The sequence below is a fragment of the Andrena cerasifolii genome, chromosome 4 (assembly GCF_050908995.1).
Source record: "Andrena cerasifolii isolate SP2316 chromosome 4, iyAndCera1_principal, whole genome shotgun sequence".
Lineage (NCBI taxonomy): Eukaryota > Metazoa > Arthropoda > Insecta > Hymenoptera > Andrenidae > Andrena > Andrena cerasifolii.
Genome location: NC_135121.1, coordinates 2,866,570 through 2,887,435, shown reverse-complemented (window position 1 = coordinate 2,887,435; position 20,866 = coordinate 2,866,570). Strand labels below are relative to the sequence as shown.

At 40.3% G+C, this 20,866-nt stretch overlaps 1 protein-coding gene across 6 annotated transcripts in view; it reads right to left on the bottom strand.

Moving 5' to 3' along the window:
• The window catches only part of Nox (NADPH oxidase), an 86,037-nt gene that overhangs the window by 614 nt on the left and 64,557 nt on the right, over positions 1-20,866 (bottom strand). For 5 of the 6 annotated variants that reach the window (XM_076810363.1, XM_076810364.1, XM_076810367.1 and 2 more), the window contains 4 exons: positions 18,079-18,299; positions 16,940-17,115; positions 10,547-10,760; positions 23-222 (listed from right to left, as the gene is read on the bottom strand). In XM_076810363.1, the coding sequence (XP_076666478.1) occupies positions 23-222; positions 10,547-10,760; positions 16,940-17,115; positions 18,079-18,299 (811 nt within the window). Of the gene's footprint in view, positions 1-22; positions 227-10,546; positions 10,761-16,939; positions 17,116-18,078; positions 18,300-20,866 lie in introns of all 6 variants that reach the window. The other variant, XM_076810368.1, reaches the window with a different exon arrangement.

Here is a 20,866-nt window from a genome sequence, read left to right as displayed (position 1 = left end):
ATAATAGATAGGTTAGACAAACCATTTGATGAACTAAATCCATAGCTAATTGCAGACCGACAGCTTTTATATCATTCTTCTGTAGTGCACTGGTAATGTACATATGCATCTCAAGGAAACGTTCCATAGTGTTACCGAATTCCGCTTGTTCCATTTCCAATTGAGAAAGTAGATTTACAAACCACTCGAAAGATCTCTGATCTCTATTGATCCAGAAGAAATCTACCTGTAACAAGAATGATTTAATTGTGACCAAACGCATAATATTTTACATCAATTTTTGTTAGTGCAATGTCTTCAATATTTACCGTTATTGTACAAAGGGAGTATACAAAGTATTTTATACCGATTGTAATGAAGTATCGCCATTTGTAGATAATAAACCGAAAAATATTTTATCCATTTTCAGGAACCCGGTACATACATTTCGCCGCAGAACATAATGGTTGTATATTAAATTAATTTTATTCAATTGTGCTGCTATGTGACTACAAGATAATGCAGTGAGGCTAGTTTAATATAGTTTATGATTATCTCTGATTTATAACTAAATTATACACACCACTTAAACATAAAACACGTGAGTCTGTTTTTATAAAATCACAATGACAATGTAAGTAAATTTAGTAAATGTGTATAGGGAACCGCAACTACAATTTTTTCGAATTTCAGATATGTCTTAGAGGGACGAATCCTGAGTAATGTGAACTTTGTTCGAAGCGTGGGACGATCGCGGTTTTAGAGTTATGAAGGATTAAAGTTCCCGTATATACAGGGTGCCCCAAAATTGTTATAGGTCCTTGAACGAAGCGACTCGTGGGGTGTTTTGAAACAACTTTTTCCTTAGTGAAAGTGTTCTCCGAGGCTTTATTAACAAGATATTAATAAAAAAAAACCGCGATACCAACCCCCTTTTCCCTCTCTCCCTCCCTCCCTCTCTCCCTCCCTCCCTCTCTCCCTCTGCCCCTCTCTCTCTCTCTCTCTCTCTCTCTCTCTCTCTCTCTCTCTCCCTCTCTTGCGCCTGCCGACCGAGCTCCTGCGGTAGCGTGGGTACGCGCTGCACTGTTATTATGAACAAGCAAGTCGGCATCCATCGAAGAAAATTGTGTAAAATACACCTGCAGCTTGAAAACCTGTGTCAATAGATCAGTGTACTGATCCTAATCATCGACGTGAGGTCAATAACAGGAACCACTTATATTTAAATAAATGTAATATAACAAGTACCATCTTCTTTTTGTCATAACACTTGAATCACGATCGCCTCACGCTTCGGACAAGGTGCAATTATTCAAGATCCTCCCCTCCATAACATATCTGAAATTCAACAAATTTGGAGTTGCGGCCCTCTTTTATGCATAATTAACATAAATTTAACGGGTCAAAGTATAAATTTTGGATACATTTTCCTTGTTGTCTCAGAATTAATAGTCAATAAACTGATTTTTCAGCCTTAGGAATGGGCATGTTGCCAGGATGTAACTTGCAAATTAGTTGATATGATTCTTTGCTTGAAGAAGAATACTTTTTCAGTTTGGGCCAAGACAGACTCCGTTTATCCTCTATAGAGAGTCAAGTACACTTTAAACTCATAAAATGTCGGCATTTGGAAAAATGTACAGAGTAACAAAAAAACTGCTGTCTGATGAAGAGCATGTACTGTGAAAAACTTAATGTGTATCCAATAGCGTTGTGAATTTGACGACGCACATAAGGGGGTATGTATTTCCGCTTGACTACCCGTGTTCATCGCTGTATGGCGTTTTGCGCGCATATTAAGATATGTTTAAAGTGAAACTCATATTTTTTGTTAGTGTTTTTATTGAAAATTTACAGAGTTATAGTCCATGGCGTAAGCTTCCATAAAAAGGATTTGTCGGGCATACACGTGGCGGCTTTCCCCGTCATGTAAAATTAAAAAACCAAAGCTTATTTTCGTACTTGGTGACTATGATCGGTACCTCAGTCATCCCAAAGGACCCAAAATTAATGACCTGATGGCAATTTAAATAAAAGCAATTGATTTTTGCAGAACAATTTTGACTGTTTTGGCCTGAAAATATTGTTTATTTTTAACAAAAAATAAAGGTGGAGGCACCGATCATAGCCATTCATAAGTTGAACTTGCACGCGACACCGTTACCCAATCCTCCTAGTAGTTTCTAAGAAATACCTGCGCTCGTCTTAAGAATTGTCGTTTGAGAAAAACGCGTTTAACCCTTCCTGGTCACGCTGAGTCCAATGGACTCTCTTTTTGACATTGGAGCTTGATACCGATATGTTTCTGGCTTTGAAATGGCATTTTACGGATATCTGAGGTTTCCTCTTCCGGTAGAGACCGTCAGTTTTTGAATCAGAAAGCTCGTTAGTGAGTAGCAGCCGTTACAGAAACGTCGGTTTTGAGCGTCGGTCTATCGGACCCATGTGTGACCAACACGTAAATTTTATCGAAAAAATGAAAAAAATTTATTCTACTTTAATTCGAGAAATTTACTTTAATAAAATGTAATGTGTCTGGCTATGACAATATTTTTTTCCCCCAAGTTATATGTCTGTATAATGAGTACGAACATAGAATGTATACGTGTGTCAAATGCGCGGGAGTATACTAGATTCAATTCTTTTCATTGTTAAATTACTTTCAAATGAATAAAAACAATAATAATCATCATTTAATAATAATAAGAATCTGCTGGGTCCTTACGCGAGGAATGAAAATAAGCAATGTGTCATACACTGAGTTTATTACTCACTCTCCATAAAGAATAAAATAAATCCAGGGAGGCGGGGGGGGGGGGGTAAGGCGCGGGTTTTGAATGCTCCCAACAGAATCATTATAATAATAATAAATAGTTATTTCTCTAAATTAAACGTATTTTTTACTCCACAACTGACCATTTTCAGATCTCAAAATAAATACCTTTTTTGAAACTTACAGTATGCAACTATATATTTTCTAAACAGGACTATATCCTATTAGTATCAGTTTTAGTAAAAAAGTTCATTTTTCAGTACTTTACACCTTTCCATTTTTTTTGGTACATGCTATCATTTTATTTCTTACTAAAACGCGACTATTCCATATTCTACAATGTTCAAAGTGTGTATTATAATTTTTGGCACTCCATTGGACTGATACAGTTCGTACGGTAACTGTGTGACGAAGTCACGTCACGAGTCATGCGAACGCCCGGCACCGAGGCCGGGGGGGGGGGGGTTAGTTCGCGTCGTGACCGCTAGGCGGCCGCGGGCCCAATACCGATCTCGCGGGCGAAGATGTACGGCCTCACGATATAAAGGCCGCGGCGAGCGGAATCAGGAGCTCTTGTGCCTGTCGCTATACGGCTTCAAGCAATAAAAGACGCTCGCTTTTTAAACAACCTGAGGTGTGTTAGGGGTCGGCCATTGCCAACACTGTACCGTAACTAGCCTCCGTCCGAAATCGGCCGAGATTTATCTTGCGCTTCACCTATGTCAAAGAGGTGTCTCTGCACATATTAGGCCGGAGCCCTACTGCACTAGGTGCAATATTGAATGTTTTACATCTCGTGATCACTTGACGTATCGCTGTCATTGTAGCTGTCATTTGCACATGATTAAGGTAAGTATTTAATCTTTTTACCTTCTCATCAACGAATTTTTTAATTTCTGCCGATTCATTAGTTTGTTCGTACAACTTTAATCGATTGTTTATTAACATAATTGAAATTTTCGGGTCGGTTAAGTATATTGCTCGATTAAAAACGTCTAACATTCTATTCTTTTGACTATTTTGTCGTGAATGCAATAGCATATTTTTCCTGTAAAGTTTATGCCTGGATTCATTTGCATCTTCTAAATAATACGCTATTGGTAGCGGAAACTGTCTTGCTACTTCGCAACCATGTTTTAATAATTTGTGTAATGCAGGACTCATTCGAGCCCACGGAAATAATTTGTAATGAAGACAATATGTCTCCCAGCAGAATTCCTCGAGTTCCTTTAGCTTTAATGGCTTTTTACATTGAAAGACCGACAATATTGTAGCAATGTTATTCACGACTTGCTCGTCGATTTCCAAAGCTTCTGCAAATATTGCCGGATTTGCAAAACTCTTTCTAGTAACATTTCCTGTATTTGTCGTGCCATGCCCCTGCAAAACTTGGTCCACTCGAACTCCAATTCTTGCATACATGTTTCTTTTCACGACAATTTTTCTCTCTCCGAATTGCTCTGAGAAATGAAACAAATATATATATATATTATTTTCTTCAGAAGAATTTGTTTTCCCACTTACAGAAGCAGACGCATCCTTGCTCATTTTTGGAGCTAATTGGATACTGGCCATGGTTTACTCCCCTATTTACACCCCTATTACTGGTATGTGATAACCGAAAGGCTTTTAGAGCGTTTTCCCTTCGCAGACGCGAGTTCCAAGAAACGGTTGAGAGCGTCGTATGGGAAAATTCCACATACGTAACAATGCCATCGGTCATAATATTTGACAAGGAACCAATGTTAACATTCGTCATACGTCCAGTCGTGTCAGACGTGATTATGTTGTGTGTTTGGGGGGGGGGGGTCAATAACTGGTTCGGCGAATGCACAGTAATACAATTATTGACCATTCGTCATTTTCATGCTGCAAAACTGCGATTCAAATTGTTTTAGATCTTTGGAGACACGGGACAATGTGCCTTGCTTTTATATGGTTTTGGGTATGCACCTCCGGTGACTACTGATTTTTCATTGATCTGGAAGTCGGTACGATAATTCGCAGATCAAAGACGCTTGACGAAAGAAAAAAAGAAAAGAAGAAAAAGAGAAAGGCAAAGAGAAACAAAGAGCGGCGAAGTGCACGGCATACGTCGTGAAGGGTGCACACAAAACTCACCCTGCTCCAAGACAATATATCTTTGATTTTGATATGGTGACAGATAGATTTAGTAAAAATGATTTTACAGTAAAAAATACCCGCTATTTTGTTTTTTGCAATTTTAACATAAGATTCGTAATGAGCAGCCTCGAAAACTCCAGAATACCGTGTTTAGACCAAATCTGATGTTTTTTTTATATACGCATCCGTCATATTGTTTTTTTTTTTGCAATCTTGACGTAAGTTTCGTAATGAGTAATCTCGAAAACTGTTTTCTCGATTTCCGATCACTGCGCGCATATGTGCATGGCATTACTAAACATGGTCTTACGCTGAAAGATGCAATTTATTGCAAACAATTTGTCTTTACCTATATTCTATGTGGTCCAAGCTTTAAATTGAGTCTAATATCACTATGGCAATTTGCGGCATTCGAAATGTAAGTCTATTTCTTTTTCATTGTTGTCTTCCTGTACACGAGTTTCATAAATTCTCTATAATAGCTAATTTCCAAAGATAAAAAAAATATCAATACAATTTTCTGATAGTTTAGGATTCCCTAATTCTTTAAATGCTATTACATTTCGATAATTGTACTGTAGATGACAGCAGCCTGAATGTGCATATGAAACAGCGACGAAGTATGTCATACTCAAACGTCTGACTTTAAAAGCAAAATAATGATAGAAATAACGAAAATTAAGTATCGATAGTACGTTATGACGTACGATAGCCATGACTCTTATTAATGAAATTATGCTATTCTAACATTGGATTCTGTAGTTCATAAAATGCCATTTTGGCCAGATTTTCGGTATTTCCCACCACTGTGCGTCGTGAAGGGTGCACATGAAACTCATCCTGCCCCAAGATAATATGTCTTTGATTTTGATATGTTGACTGATGGTTTTAATAAAAGTGATTTTAAAGTAAAAAATATGCGATTTTCTTTTATATTCATCAAGTGGTCAACAACTGGAACTAAACCGGCCAACAACTATGCCACAACCGGTCAATAACTACAATTTTGAGTTATGTTCCTTTTCAATGTTTCTTTGGTTTTATAATCATCGTCGATACTTCTCTTTTCGCCTGGTATAACGAAACTTCATTTATAAAATTCAAGTTACTTATTCCATAGCGTTTACTTAAACTTAAGCTCTTAGGTGGTCAACTACTACTATCATTTACCCTACAAACCCCCAAAATTGCCCTTTTCTTTTTTCGTTAATAAACGTAATTAATAATTATTATAATACTTATATTCTTATTATTCTTACTTTTATTAGGTGTACGTAGCATTAATATTAATATTAACTCAGAGTACCGTGAGACGCGAGTGAAATGAAAGAGAGAATTGAGTGTTGAGGAGTGGGTGAAGTGAACGCATGCGCGATCCTCAGTCGATCGGCGGATCGGTGAGAGCAAGGATCGGGAGCAGCGATGTGTGCATAGCGATGAGTGGGGCAACCGAGCGTTCCACGCGCGCCTGCGCGGTAACCAGTCGCTCCATAGACCGACTGGAGAGCGGACCATGCGAGCGCAGAATAACTGTTGCGTAATAGTTGAGCTCTATTCCTATTGGTGTGCTCCCAGTACTCCGAATATATATGTATGAATACATTATAGCCCAGAGAGAAGCATTCAACCATTCAGATTCATTCAGGCATTGAATTGATTACATTCAATGACTCTAGGATTAGTTAAAGCTAATAGCTGATTCCGACCTAAATGAATGCTCCAACTTTGGAAGCTGCTTGGTAGGCCCCTCGGTTATGTTGAGCGCTCCAACCAAGGCCATAGTCGCCAGGTTTGACAAGACGTTCCTGCCTTGGAAGCCGCCTTGTAGGCCCCTCAGTTTGTTGAAGCTCAGTTACTAATAATTATTTTCAGATTAGTAATATTACTCCTGAGCAACGAGGGAGTGAGATTATTCCAGATGGCAATACCTGCCCCTGATGAAACGAAGAAACAACTTCAACCAATTCTCAACTTAAACATATTTAATTTTCTAGATCCTAAGTTTATATTATTCTATGCTCCTACTACATCGACCAATAGAGTTACTATCCATAAGCTAATTCCTTTCAACCGACTAAAACGTCGCTATTAGTTATTTAAGTTACATTACTCTAAATTGATCGATCAAACGGACATTCTTTTGTACTGACCAAGAGTCGCAACCTAATTACTCTAATTTCTAATTTTAATTCTTTATTGCACGCCATTCGAATCAGTCCCGGATTCCTGTGGCGCCCGTTACGCCACCCGTAAAAACGTTACACGTGACACTAAAGTCATGACATTCGCTGTCGTGACACAGTATTACAGCGTGTATCAAATGTTACAACATCGTCACATCTATAAACCGTGACGATGTTGTAATATTTGATTCGCTTGTTGTTGCTTCAGCAACTGGTGTCCAGTCCTTGCCAATTTTTAGTTTAAATTGTAATTCGCTCAATTAACAATGCTTTCAGTAAAATAATCTCGCTGTACTTTGGCTATTCACTGTTCAGTTCGGGAAGCAAACATAACCTAGCATTTACTTGTGATATTTGTAACCGCATTCCGTAACGGCTACTAACCGAACGGGTGAGGTATAGAGTGGCCGAGTGAACAAGGCGGGTAAAGTGGCTGAACAGGTTGTACTAAGTCGCGTGTACAAAAGAGCCCGGCCAGGTGTATGCTGGCTTACAAGAGGGTAACGGCTTAATGCTAACCTCAGCCTACTACGTCTTAAGTTATCGCACCGACGCTGGTTTGTCGCGGGCGCGTCGCGAAGATCGTTGCGAGTCGGCGGTGGTCGTTCTGGTACCCTGGCTGTGGTCTCCACCAATGGCTCTGACCGGGAAGTCTTGAGTTCGATCGCCCAGTAAGTAAAACCCGCGGGAGATACGGAGACTGTAGGATGTCCTCCGGGACAGGCGAAACCTGTCCCTAAGATTGGCGGTGGATATCGACTTGCGTCTTGTGGCCGGCGAACTCGCGTTCCTCTAAGGCCCGTGGAAGTAGGGGAATCCAAAAAGGTATAGCAATACAGCTTGTAGTACACAAGAGATCGCTGGGAGAGTTCTGACCGTTCGCCTGTAACGCTCGTGGTAGACTCTGCCTGACGGGCCCGCCGCGCTGGCTTATATGCGGCGCCACGCGAACCTCGCGAGCGAGAGCGCCTCTCGGCGCGCAGCCGCCTTGCGGCCGTGCTCGGTAGCAGCGGGCCGCGCCAGGCGCGAGTGATGGGGGCAAAATCAGCGTCCCACCTTTATAACTCGTTACATATTCAAAATGCTGTTAAAACTCTTTATTTCACTATAAAGTTCACTTTGACTACAAAACCTCTATGTCTATATTCTCGAACGAGCACCTTTCTAATCGATCGGTGCGTGAAAAACTTTGCGATTTACAGTCAATCAATTCACCACGTGACAACGCTAACCTCTTTGCCGTGCACGCTTTAATCTATTTTTATCTTTTTAATCCTCGTCGCCATTGTAATATATTTGGCTTAGTAACAAATGTCAACACTTGAAACAGATAATTGAAAGTATAATTATTGTCTAACATGAGATTAGGTAAGTAGTAATTAACTACATAACTGCTCTCGTGGCATCACCTGCTTACAGGCCCCGTGTTCGGCGTTCACCCCCCCCCCCCCTCCTCACGTACTCGTGCGCATGCTTGCTACGTCGCTCGATCTCACACATCCCTACATACACTACAGTCATATAGATTGTTCCCAATTGCTGGGGATAATCAATTTCCATATTGTGCGACGTCCATTGCGCCAGACCCCGCATTTTCGGGTCGAACGATATACGGGGTGTCTTCGGGAAAACTGAACAGCCGGATATCTCCTAACGTATTGGAGAAAAAAAATTATATGGAATTGCATGATTCGAAGGGGCAATTTTATTAGCCGAGACGATTTTTTAGATTTTACTTGATAGTGCGTTCCAAGACAAATCCAATAACCTAAACGTATACACCTTATTTCCACTGATTTTCGACATATTGCGCTTGCAAGTTTACTGATTTTTACTGGAAGAAAACTCGCTGGAATAGCAAGCACCGGGGGTGGTCCTGTTCGGGCCACGGGTGGCACGCGTTGGGCATTGCCTGTTGAAACAGATACCTACCTGCCAAATGTCTACGCCAGGAATGGCAGGCCCAATGGCTGGACAATTATTTTCCGTCACAAATACTAGGTAGGTACATCTGCGGAATCGAGAAGCGAACCGGTAATGTTTCAAAACGTCATAAAATATATTTAGAGTTTGTTCGCAAGGAGAAGTAGGAAAATATGACACAGTTTTCGCCTTCAATAGTCTTTTATTTCGCAACTCCTTCTACGCTCGGATGGCCGGTTCTTTTGGGAGGGATGCAAATTCGGTTGGTCCTAAAACAATCTGGTCTAGCAACTTTCACACCTGCTAACCTAACCAATAAAACGTGCATCCCTCACAAAAAACGACCATCCGAAGGTTGAAGCAAGTGCGAACTAAAAGACTACTGAAGTTGAAAATTGAGTCATATTTTCCTATTTCTCACTGCGTACAAATTCTAAGTAAATTTTCTGACGTTTTGAAACATTAACGGTGCGCTTCTCGATACCGCAGATGTGCCTACCTAAGTAGCATTTTTGACGGAAAAGAATTGTCCAGCCTGTGGGCCTGCCATCCCTAGCGTAGACCTTTGGCAGGTAGGTATCTGTTTCAACAGGCAATGTCACCCGTGGCGCCAGCAAGATCGTCTCCGGTCCTTGGTATTTCAGCGGGTTTTCTTACAGTGAAAATCATTAAACTTGCAAGCGTAATATCTCAAAAACCAGTGGAAATAAAGTCTATACATTAAAGCTTATTGAATTCGTCTGTACAGTCTTCCCGCGGACACCCTGTAGAACTAACATGCGTATGGGCGACCCTATCGCTAGAGTCTGCTTGCGTGTTAACGAAGTGGCTGGCGGAATTACTTTTTACGGATCTGTTTTGGTGTCTTTTAAGCGTACAGTTATCTCTACTTTCTGATCCCTATGGTATCTATAAATGGCGGAGGTATTATGGCCACTGGGCGTTGGCGTTGCGTTCTGAATGTGTTCACTATGTACACCATCACTTTTTTCCCCTTTGTAAATACTGGGCTTTGTCCCGTTAAATTGAATAAATAAATCAATTGTAGAGTCATAGACAGTGCGCAACGGGCATTAGACTCGGCAGCAATCTCGACCATCAATTTTATAGAGAGGAAATATTGTATAGTGCTAAATTATTTCAATACCATACATCAAAGTTTATAAAAAACTCTGATCCAGAAATTTTGTTATTGGAACTTACCGGATCGCAAAGTACCTACCTATCAAGTTGCTATTTGACAAACAGAATTCGACTCTGCGAGCGAAAGGCGCGATTGTGAATTCCAGATAACATTGAAAAAACACAATTAAAACTGTTGCTTAAGAAATGAAAAAAAAAGTTTGACATTGTTATTCATTGTATTCACTGAGGAAAAAAGCCTAAATGTTGCCGAATTTTGCGGCGTGATTACCAGAATAACCCCTTAAATGGTGCTCTAACCATTTTTTCAAATGAAAAGATTTTACAAAAATGTTACAGAACAGGATTAAAAATCAACGAAGTAAATCTGTGTTACAGTAAGTGTTGACCTTAAAAGGGCACATAAAAACTAAGTATGTACTTGCCTTTCGTAGGTGCATGACAGTGGGCGGAATCTCGCTAGTCCATGAGAATTTGCATTTTGGACAACTGTGTCTAGCTTTCCAGTAACGATGCATGATTGATTGTAGTATCGATGCAAAAGGTGTGACTCCAATTCCCGTTGCAATTAGAACTGCATGTTGTGCTTGGAATATATGACTCGAAGGAGCTCCGTATGGGCCATCGAGAAAGATCTAAAGGACCATAATCAAATTTCAATTTTTCACAAATATGTTCTTGGTAAATAGTTCAAGCCGATCAGGCCTTTCCGAGCAATCGCTTTTGTCGGAAAATTTTTATCGTGCTCAAAATTCAGTATACAGTACTTCCTCGCTGAACGCTCGCGGCTCGATACCAGCGTTGACCATTCATCGTTAAGGTAGGCTCTCACTACGTCTCGCCTCGCCTCGCCCCGCCACTCTTCCTCAAAATATTCTCGAGGAAGAATCCGCAGCTCGGTTTCGCGCCGAGGAGAGGCGAGGCGAGGCGAGGCGAGGCGCAGTGTGAGTCAAATTGTCAAACTACATAAGAAAAGCATAGGAAGAGGAAAACGAGCCGTGGCATGGCGAGGCGAGGCGAGGCGTAGTGAGAGCGTACCTTTACGGAGCACTAATTCTGAGCGCTCGTTTCTCGCTTCTTTCTTGCCGAAAGGGGTAGCGAGATAGAATCAGAGCGAGTCTAGACGTTCATGCCCATCGCGCACGCTCGTCGCGTACGCAAAGGATGGAGCATCAGCAGAGTTGGGCGTAATCAATTACTTTCATTGCATTTACAGTGTAATTCCGATGAAAAGTAATTGCAATTACATGTAGTTAAGATTGTAAATTGAGATTGTGATTGAAAATTACGATTGTAATTACCAAATGTAATTGCAAGACAATGGCAATTACATCGTAATTGTGCAAAGCAATTACAATTGTTATTGTCAAATGTAAGTATACGGCAATTATAATTACAATTACGATTACGCGTTCGAGCCGCTGAGAATCGGGAACCCGTGGATTCGGTGAAAACCGCGCATGTTACAATGTAGTATCGCCCAAAGACGAAAATACGATGTACATAATACCGATGGAAACCATTCAACGCTGAAGATAAAACGCACCATGAATAAATCCATTCATCTGGTGTTTGTCGAATGCAGATAAAATAAATGAAGTTAATGGAGTTCAATTATTTTTTATTTAGATAATGACCAATTCTGGTTCGAAGGCTTTTTCATAAGCCATGATAACTAGCTGTTCTAAAGCATACAGTCTAGCCTAATACAATGGAAAGGCGAGTCAGTTTCAAATCCAATTTAAATTACAACGAAAACAAATGAACAAACAACAACTGAACGAATTGAAATGGAAAGTATTTTATAAAGCCGTGTCCTTCCTATTTTAAATTATACCCTATATTCTAAGTTTAGTTTGCATGTAATCTATATTTAGTTTATACTATAGTTTATGTCTTTTATTTAATTGATATGTACCTACAATTTATTTTTGTATATTCCACAGTATAATAAGGTATGGTAATATCGATGTGATATTTAAATGTAAGATACTGTTTGTATTATATGACAATATACAAGAAAATAGTATTATCATTATAATCATTTGAATTGCTTAAAATTGTTTTGGTAACTGCACAGTAAAAATATTGAAGAAAAATTTGTTCGTTACATCTTTTTTTTTCACTGCCACACAAAAATTCAGCACTATAGCTCAAGGTACAATAAAGTAGCCTGCCAAACCTCAAAATAATTTGTCGCGCCGTTTTTGTACAAAAAATTCACAAAGAATTACCTATTTTTCGCCCCAACAAGGCGCACATCCTCCTGCGGAACCCGCGAGCGCGAGAACAGATAGTACTGCAACACCGCCCCATGCATGCATAGTATACAGGGTGTCCCAAAAATGTCGAAGTTCCTTGAAAGGGGTGACTCAGGGGGTGATTTGAAACAACTTTTTCCTTAGCGAAAATATTGACCGAAGCTTCGTTAACGAGATATTAACGAAAACCCCCGACCAATCAGAGCGCGCGCCTTCCGCCCGAGCTCCCGTTGTAGCGTTGGCTACGCGGCAGGCAGCTGCGCTTGTACTACGAAGGTATGAACAAGCAAGTCGGCATGCACCGAAGGAAACCGCGTTACACAGTTTTATTTTAAAGCGGAATCTTAAATAATAATTGTTTGAAGTGAGAGGACAAGAAATACGCAAATTTCGTTTTCAAATAAGGCGTAAACGAAAAGGTAATGTAACAAAAAATGTACGACAAGTGATCATAATTCGTTATTGAGGTAAAAATCCGTAGTTTAATTAAGGCCAACATAACTAAATTTAAAAAATAATATTAGGTGTATGAATAAATTCTTTCAGACTGGATTTACATAATCGGTATAAAGCAACCGAATTTCTATCGCAGTGATATTCGTAAGCTACCAGAAAAATGGCAAAAGGTAATTAACAATAATGGAAATTATTTCAATGATTGAGTTGTTTTCATATTTTTTAAATCAAACTGTTATTGAACCCTAAAATCGAACAGAATTTATTTCTACACCTAATAATCACTAATAAATTAAATAACACTCACCCCTACGGGCATTCCTTTCCTTCCTTTCCTTCTTTTTCGGAAACCTGTGTCACTAAGTAGGTCACTGTGCCGATCCTGGTTATCGGTGGACGAAAAGATTTATGGTAGGGTTGCGCCGAGTGCACAGCTGATCTCAGGTACACGACACCACCCAAAGTTAAGGGTCGCAACATCAAGTGCGTCCGGGTTAATGTACCGAATATTCACTTCACTGCACTCCTACTAACACTGATCACTTAATTTATTTTTCATGGAACGTGTTGTTCCTACGTTATAAAAATTTGTGGAAATGAATGAGAACTTGGCGTTCGGAGCCGTGGGTATTCCTGCGCAAATTCTCACACTGCAGCACTTGCGTCCCCGTTATTCGGGGGGTACACTCAGAACCTCGAGTAATACTCTTGAGCAGAGAACATTTCTGGGACGAGATTGCTAGCTGATTGACAGGATTTTTTCCAAGCAACTTCCTCTACCCCCAAGTAGTTTCTCTCGTTCCATTATGAGTTAACTACCACCAGAATAAGAGGCTGTAGGTAAAAAGAAGCCAGCACAATTTGGAAACACACGTGCTTTGCAGAAGTGCAACGAACGACCCATCCTACTACACTTTCACATAAGTCCGCGCTCCGTCCTTTTACTGCCAATGTACCCGTTGCTTCGAGATAGACAGCAGACACCACGTGTTTCGGTTCAAAAGGGCCCGAAGAGAAGAGAAACAGAAAGTCTTCGAGTTGCTATAAAGAAGAAAAGGCATACCAATCCTGTTTCCGTTTTCCAATACCCTGAGTTGACGTCAGCTACGAGGCGGAACGAACTGAGCCATAAATTACCCAAAACTGTAGGAAACCGTTGTCTACCGCCGACTCGCAGGACAATACGGTAATAAACCGCGACCCTGGCGAAATGCTTTGGGCGACCAGCCTGATTAATTTTTGGGAACTAGCAATTAAAAAGTAATATCCAACATCAATACGCCTCGCGGAGAGATACGGGAAGAAAGGGTGTAACTCGTTTACTGCGCGTAGTCCCGCCTGCTTCGTGTTTCCTTCAAATTAAAGACAGATCCCTTATCTCTCGAGTATAAGCACGCGCTAGAATTACCAAACAAAAGCACGCGTTGACCTATTCCGTGCGAGAAAAGGTAGGCATGAATTCCGATTGGTTGTAACCTAACCAATCTGCCCTGCATCTCTCCCAAACGGCCACTGTTTTGAAGAGGCCTTCTTCTGAGCCATGTCTCCTCCCCAAGGCCTACCAGTATAAACACGCGCTTGCATTTCAAAACAAAAGCACGCGTCGACGTATTCCGTGCGAGAGAAGGTGGGCTTCGGGGAGGAGATATTGCTGTGAAGAGGGCCTCTTCAAGACAGTGGCCGCTTCAGAGGGATGCTGGGCAGATTGGTTAGATTAGGACCAATCGGACGCGTGCTTTTGTTTTGAAATTCGAGTGTGTATTTATACTGGTGGGCCTTGTGGAGGAGACATGGCTGTGAAGAAGGCCTCTTCAAAACAGTGGCCGTTTGGGAGGGATGCAGGGCAGATTTTTTTAGGTTACGACCAATCGGACTTCATGCACACCTTTTCTCGCACGGAATACGTCAATGCGTGCTTTTGTTTTGAAATTCGAGCGCGTCCTTATACTCGAGAGATAAGGGACCTGCCTTTAATTGGAAAGAAGGACGAAGCAGGTGGGACTACGCGCAGTCAGCGAGTTACCCCCTTTCTTCCTGTGTCTCTCCGCGAGACGTATTTAAAATTAATCAGGCTGATGGGTCTGCATTAAGCATATCGCCAGGGTCGCGGTTTATGACCGTATTGTCCTGCGAGTCGGCGGTAGAGAACGATTTGTTTTGGGTAATTTATGGCTTAGCTGGTTACGCCTCGTAGCAGACGTGAACTGAGGGTATCGGAAAACGGAAACAGGAATGGTATGCCTTTTCTTCTTTATAGCAACTCGAAGACTTTCTGTGTCTATTCTTTTCGGGCCCTGTCGAACCGAAACACGTGGTGTCTGCTGTCTATCTCGAAGCAACGGGTACATTGGCAGTAAAAGGACGGAGCGCGGACTTATGTGAAAGTGTAGGATGGGTCGTTCGTTGCACTTCTGCAAAGCACTTGTGTTTCGAAAATGTGCTGGCTTCTTTTTACCTAAAGCCTCTTGTCCTGGTGGGAGTTAACTCATAATGGAACGAGAGAAACTACTTGGGGGTAGAGGAAGTTGCTTGGAAAAAATCCTGTCAGTCAGCTAGCAATCTCATCCCAGAAATGTTCTCCGCTCATGATTATTACGCGATGTTCTGGGTGTACGCCCGGAACAACGGGGACGCAAGTGCTACTATGCGAGCATTTGCACGGGAATACCCGCACATCCAAACCCCCAGCGAGAATACGATTCGGCGTTTGACGTCAAGATCATTCTCAACGGAGTCAATGATGCCGCAAGGCGTGCATAGACGCTGAGGGTGGTCACATCGAGCAACTGCTCAATTAACAGTGTTCGGCCCCTTTCGGGGCCACCAATTTTATAACGTAGGAACAACACGTTCCATGAAAAGTAAATTAAGTGATCAGTGTTAGTGGCCGTGCAGTGAAGTGAATATTCGGTACATTAACCCGAACGCACTTGACGTTGCGATCCTTACCTTCGGGTGGTGTCGTATACCTGCGATCAGCTGAGCAGTGGGCGCAACCCTACCATAAATTTGTCGTCCACCGATGACCAGGATCGGCACAGTGACCTACTTACTTAGTGACACAGGATTCCGAAAAGGAAGGAAAGGAAGGAAAGGAATGCTCGTAGGCGTGAGTGTTATTTAATTTATTAGTGATTATTAGGTGTAGAAATAAATTCTGTTCGATTTTAGGATTCAATAACAGTTTGATTTAAAAAGTATGAAAACAACTCAACCATCGAAATAATTTCCATTATTGTTAATTACCTTTTGCCATTTATTTGGTAGCTTACGAATATCACTGCGATAGAAATTCGGTTGCTTTATACTGATTATGTAAATCCAATCGGAAAGTCTTTATTCATACACCTAATATTATTTTTTAAATTTAGTTATGTTGGCCGTAATTAAACTACGGATTTTTACCTCAATAACGAATTACGATCACTTGTCGTACATTTTCTGTTACATTACCTTTTCGTTTATGCCTTATTTGAAAATGAAATTTACGTATTTCTTGTTCTCTCACTTCAAACAATTATTATTTAAGATTCTGCTTTAAAAAAACTGTATAACGCGGTTTCCTTCGATGCATGCCGACTTGCTTGTTCGTACCTTCCTAGTACAAGCGCAGCCGCCTACCGCGTAGCCAACGCTACAACGGGAGCTCGGGCGGAAGGCGCGCGCTCTGATTGGTCGGGGGTTTTCGTTAATATCTCGTTAACGAAGCTTTGGACAATATTTTCGCTAAGGAAAAAGTTGTTTCAAATCACCCTCTGAGTCACCCCTTTCAAGGAACTCCGACATTTTTGGGACACCCTGTATGTGTATGGTGTAATGAATATTTCACCCTCGACTGCGGGGTGCCAATCTTTAATCGCCACGGGGTGCCAAGCGGCATCTCTTTGAGTCCAGTGGCTCCAGGATCACCTTGTACTTACGGAGTGATTTCACCGGATCTAGGCGCACACCGATTCAGCCCCATTTCATCCGTAAATATCATTATATAAAAAGGTTAAGTGATATTCCGTTATTTAGGAAAACATGCAAAATGATGACAAATTGTGATCTTATCATTAAAATCGTTTGAATATTTGACTAATGAAGACAATCCTTACCTCCAATGGTTTCTCCACAATATAATTAATGGATGCATTAGATTTGATATCGTCTACGCTTTTCCTTGATGTTTCTTGAAACTGTTTCTGTAGTGCACCTGCTTCTGCCGTTACTTGTTCCGTATTTAAGTTGGTAGCTGGACTTCTATCCATGTTTACACTTGTCTGGGACATTGCTGTGTTATCAATAATCTTATTAATCTAATAATACAGTGTACATTTTGCAGCTTCTTAACGGTATAGTCTATCATAATATTACTGTTAATTGATGTTATAATCTAAACCAATCATTTACATTTTTAGGAAACACGTGTTTTTCTTTATCCTTTTTAACTATTTTTATAGTTTGTATATCACGATAATGAATTTTTTCACTTTCTTCGTATGAATCATGTTATATGTAAATCATTAATGTTTATACAAATGCAGTATTTTCTGACTATAAATTCGTTTTCCACCCTGGTTATTGTACTTTTTCGCCTCAACGGAAAATTGTCTTCTAACGTTGTGGTCTATCGAATATTATTGATCTAACTTAATTGGTATCAACAAATATTCTACGGATATAAGAAAATCTGCAGTTGTACATACTTATTGAACTTTGTTGGGTGATCATGTGCAACCTCGTGTTATTAGAATCCTAATCGCCCCCTACAACGGTCTTTTATTCAAATTCTCACCAATCAGACAAAAATCAATATTTTTAAAATCCCCTACGTATTTCTCTAGCTGTAAACATGTAGATTTAAGTGATATTTTTTGTCTTTTTTCCAGATTCAAATTTGCACCACTTACACTGCGTGCCGCAGAGCACCTAAAACTTCAACATGCCTCACGAGAATGATTTCAGTGCCGCCATTTTTTAATATTTCTCAATTATCATTTTTTTTTAATACCTAAATATATGCTTAATAACTTCCTCCAGTATTGTTATTCTATTACCTTTCCTCCCATCCAAGAAAAATTTCCAGAAAAAAACGCTTTTTTCAAGCTGTTACAGTGGTGTTACCCCTTAATAGGCACGTGAATAGCCGGAAATTAATAATTTGAGAATAAAATTACTTGCAGCTCGAATAGATACGTCTGTTAATAATTCAGTTTTATAAAAAAGTTTATGAAGTAGAAATATATTGACTCACTGTCTTTGTTCATAAGTGTTCCTGTTGTATGTTCACAATTCTGCAAACTCGGTGTCTTGAAAGCAATTATAGTAGGTTTGGTTCTCATATATCGAAAACTTTCCGCTAATTCTTTGTTCTGCGGACTTGAATAAACTTGGTCTAAAGATTTTAGACGTACGTAGCGCATTTGACAATCGTTCAAGTTTCTCTCTGATTCAGACCTCGCATAATCACGGAGCCTGTTAAATGAGAAAGTAAAAATGACGTTGGTGGCGAATAGAAAATGCAATACTGGTTAAGTGTTATTGTTTCAAATAATGAATTTGATTGCACGGAACTACAGTTTCCGAGATAGGCACTGGGGCAAACGTGTTAATTACTTTGAAGTTTGAGAGCTGACTTCATCCCCTAGATATGGACCATTACCGATACAAAAAATCGAGTCAAACATTTTTTTAAGGACTACTTGCTACATAAGTTCCATCAAAATCGGCATGTGACACTCAAGCGATGTTCCGTGTTAGAATATTATTAATTGAACGATGGTTACTATGGTTTGATCGTTACTACGGTATAATACAGAATTCCGGGCGAATGTTTAATGTGCCCGTCATTGGCCGTGAGAGTGTTAAATTTGTGTTTATTACTAACAAGCACCGAAAGTATTTCGGCAGATTCCCCTTTTCTCAATTGTAGAAAACCTTACAAAAATTTCTGTTTCCGCATCACGAAGTTCTTGATGGAATGTAGTTGGGAATGAAAGGACGAAACCGGACCAATCAGTTGTGTCGCGAGCGCCTTCGATACTTCGCCACGACATATTATATTTATTTTATTTCCGGTTCGCTCGCATACGCGTTCGTAGACATGCAAGCGGGTGGGATAAACCTCAATGGTTTTAACCTCAATCGAGGGGGGCAATACTTTATTTCAAAACCACGTTTCCCACGTGTCTCCCGGTGTAACGTTCACGGACTAAACCCCATCATATTTTTTCCCGTTCTTTATTATAATATCTATTGTTATATCGTTGATAGAATGTAAGTAGTGTAACTTCTACCGGCGAACTTGGGAACCAACTCTACTACAACTTTGATCGGTACGCGTAATCGGTGAGCGTAAGGTGTGATGCGTGATTGGCGAGAGTTAAGGCTCGCGAGGAGGTATAAATACAGACTCGCCAGCGGAGCGATATGCATTCTTCTACTTATTCTGATTCTTATTCTGATTCTTATTCAGATTCTTATTCTGATTCTTGTTCTGATACTTGTTCTGATTCTTATTCTGATTCTAATTCTGATTCTTATTCTGATTCTTATTCTGATTCTTATTCTGATTCTTATTCTGATTCTCATTCTGATTCTTATTCTTATTCTTATTCTTATTCTTATTCTTATTCTGATTCTGATTCTTATTCTGATTCTTATTCTGATTCTTATTCTGATTCTTATTCTGATTCTTATTCTGATTCTTATTCTGATTCTTATTCTGATTCTTATTCTGACTCTTATACTCAAACTCTGACGATATCGACCACGTCACGCTAAAAGTAGAGAATCGTATTCAAATCTTTCTTCCATCTGGGGACGCTTTAACCGGCTCTTCGGTTTCCATCTGAGGACGCTTTAACCGGCTCCGTGGCTCCCATCGTAGACAGCTGAGGCCTAGCTTCTAGGCATCAGGAAGCCAGTGATTTGAATCGAGAACCGGACAAGGTTCCCGATCCCTATTCCAGTTCTAAGGAACAAACTCTCAGATTCTCCACTTAAATCTAATACTGTATCGACGAAAAAGTCATATTCCTAAATCTTATATTATTATACCGACTTAGCGTCGTCGCTCGTTTAACTTTTCGTTCTATGATACCGACTTAGCGTCATTACTCGTCTAACTTTACGATCTATTATACTGATCGAGTGCGTCATCAACATAATTTACATTCTATTCTTTCGACTTAGAGTTGTGATTTATGTATTGCTAATCAACCTAGCGTATTAACCTTATTGAATAAATCATTATTACTGTTTTGTTACGTAAAAAGAGAATTCTTGTTCATGAAATTTATTTCTTAATCGCACGCCACCCGAACCAATCCCACAATTCCTGGAGTAACCGCTCTATTTATGGATATTCCGTGTAACACACGGCAGCGACTCGCCCAGAACGTTACACCGGAGAGACATATATCGACCGTCTTCAGTCAGTACTCCCAAGTCTCTAACGACCGTCGTTCGTCGCCCGAAAGACGCGATTGCTTTTCGCATTCCAGCACGACACGTTATGGAGCCCCATTGGCAGTCGAACGTCTCGCGTGATCTCGACGACCAATGGGGAACAACATCCGAATTTCACGATCTCGCTTACAAGGAGACCGCACAGGTTATGCAATCGGTTCTGGAATGAGACTGGGTGGACATTGTAGTGCACACCTAGTGTTACAAAACCGTAAAGGGTTTTTGTACAGTGGGCCTTCGTTTTCGAGAAATTTGAGTTCAAAGTTTTGCGCGACAGTAATATTTCTGTTGTGCAAACATTCTTAGCAAGCAACGGTCGTAGCTGCGATATTAAGATGTTTGGCTACGGTGCTGGAGGTCTTCGGTTCGATTCCTGGTGCGCGCTTGTTTTTTTTTCTTTTTCTTACCGTAGTAATGCAATGGCTTCACCTAAAATTATTTTGCGCTGTAACGATGTTAATAATATATATTATTACAATAATACTGCACACAAAGTACAAACATAATACAAGTGCAGATATAATATAAATATAATAAAACCACAAATTACAAATAATATCAGTGCAACAATA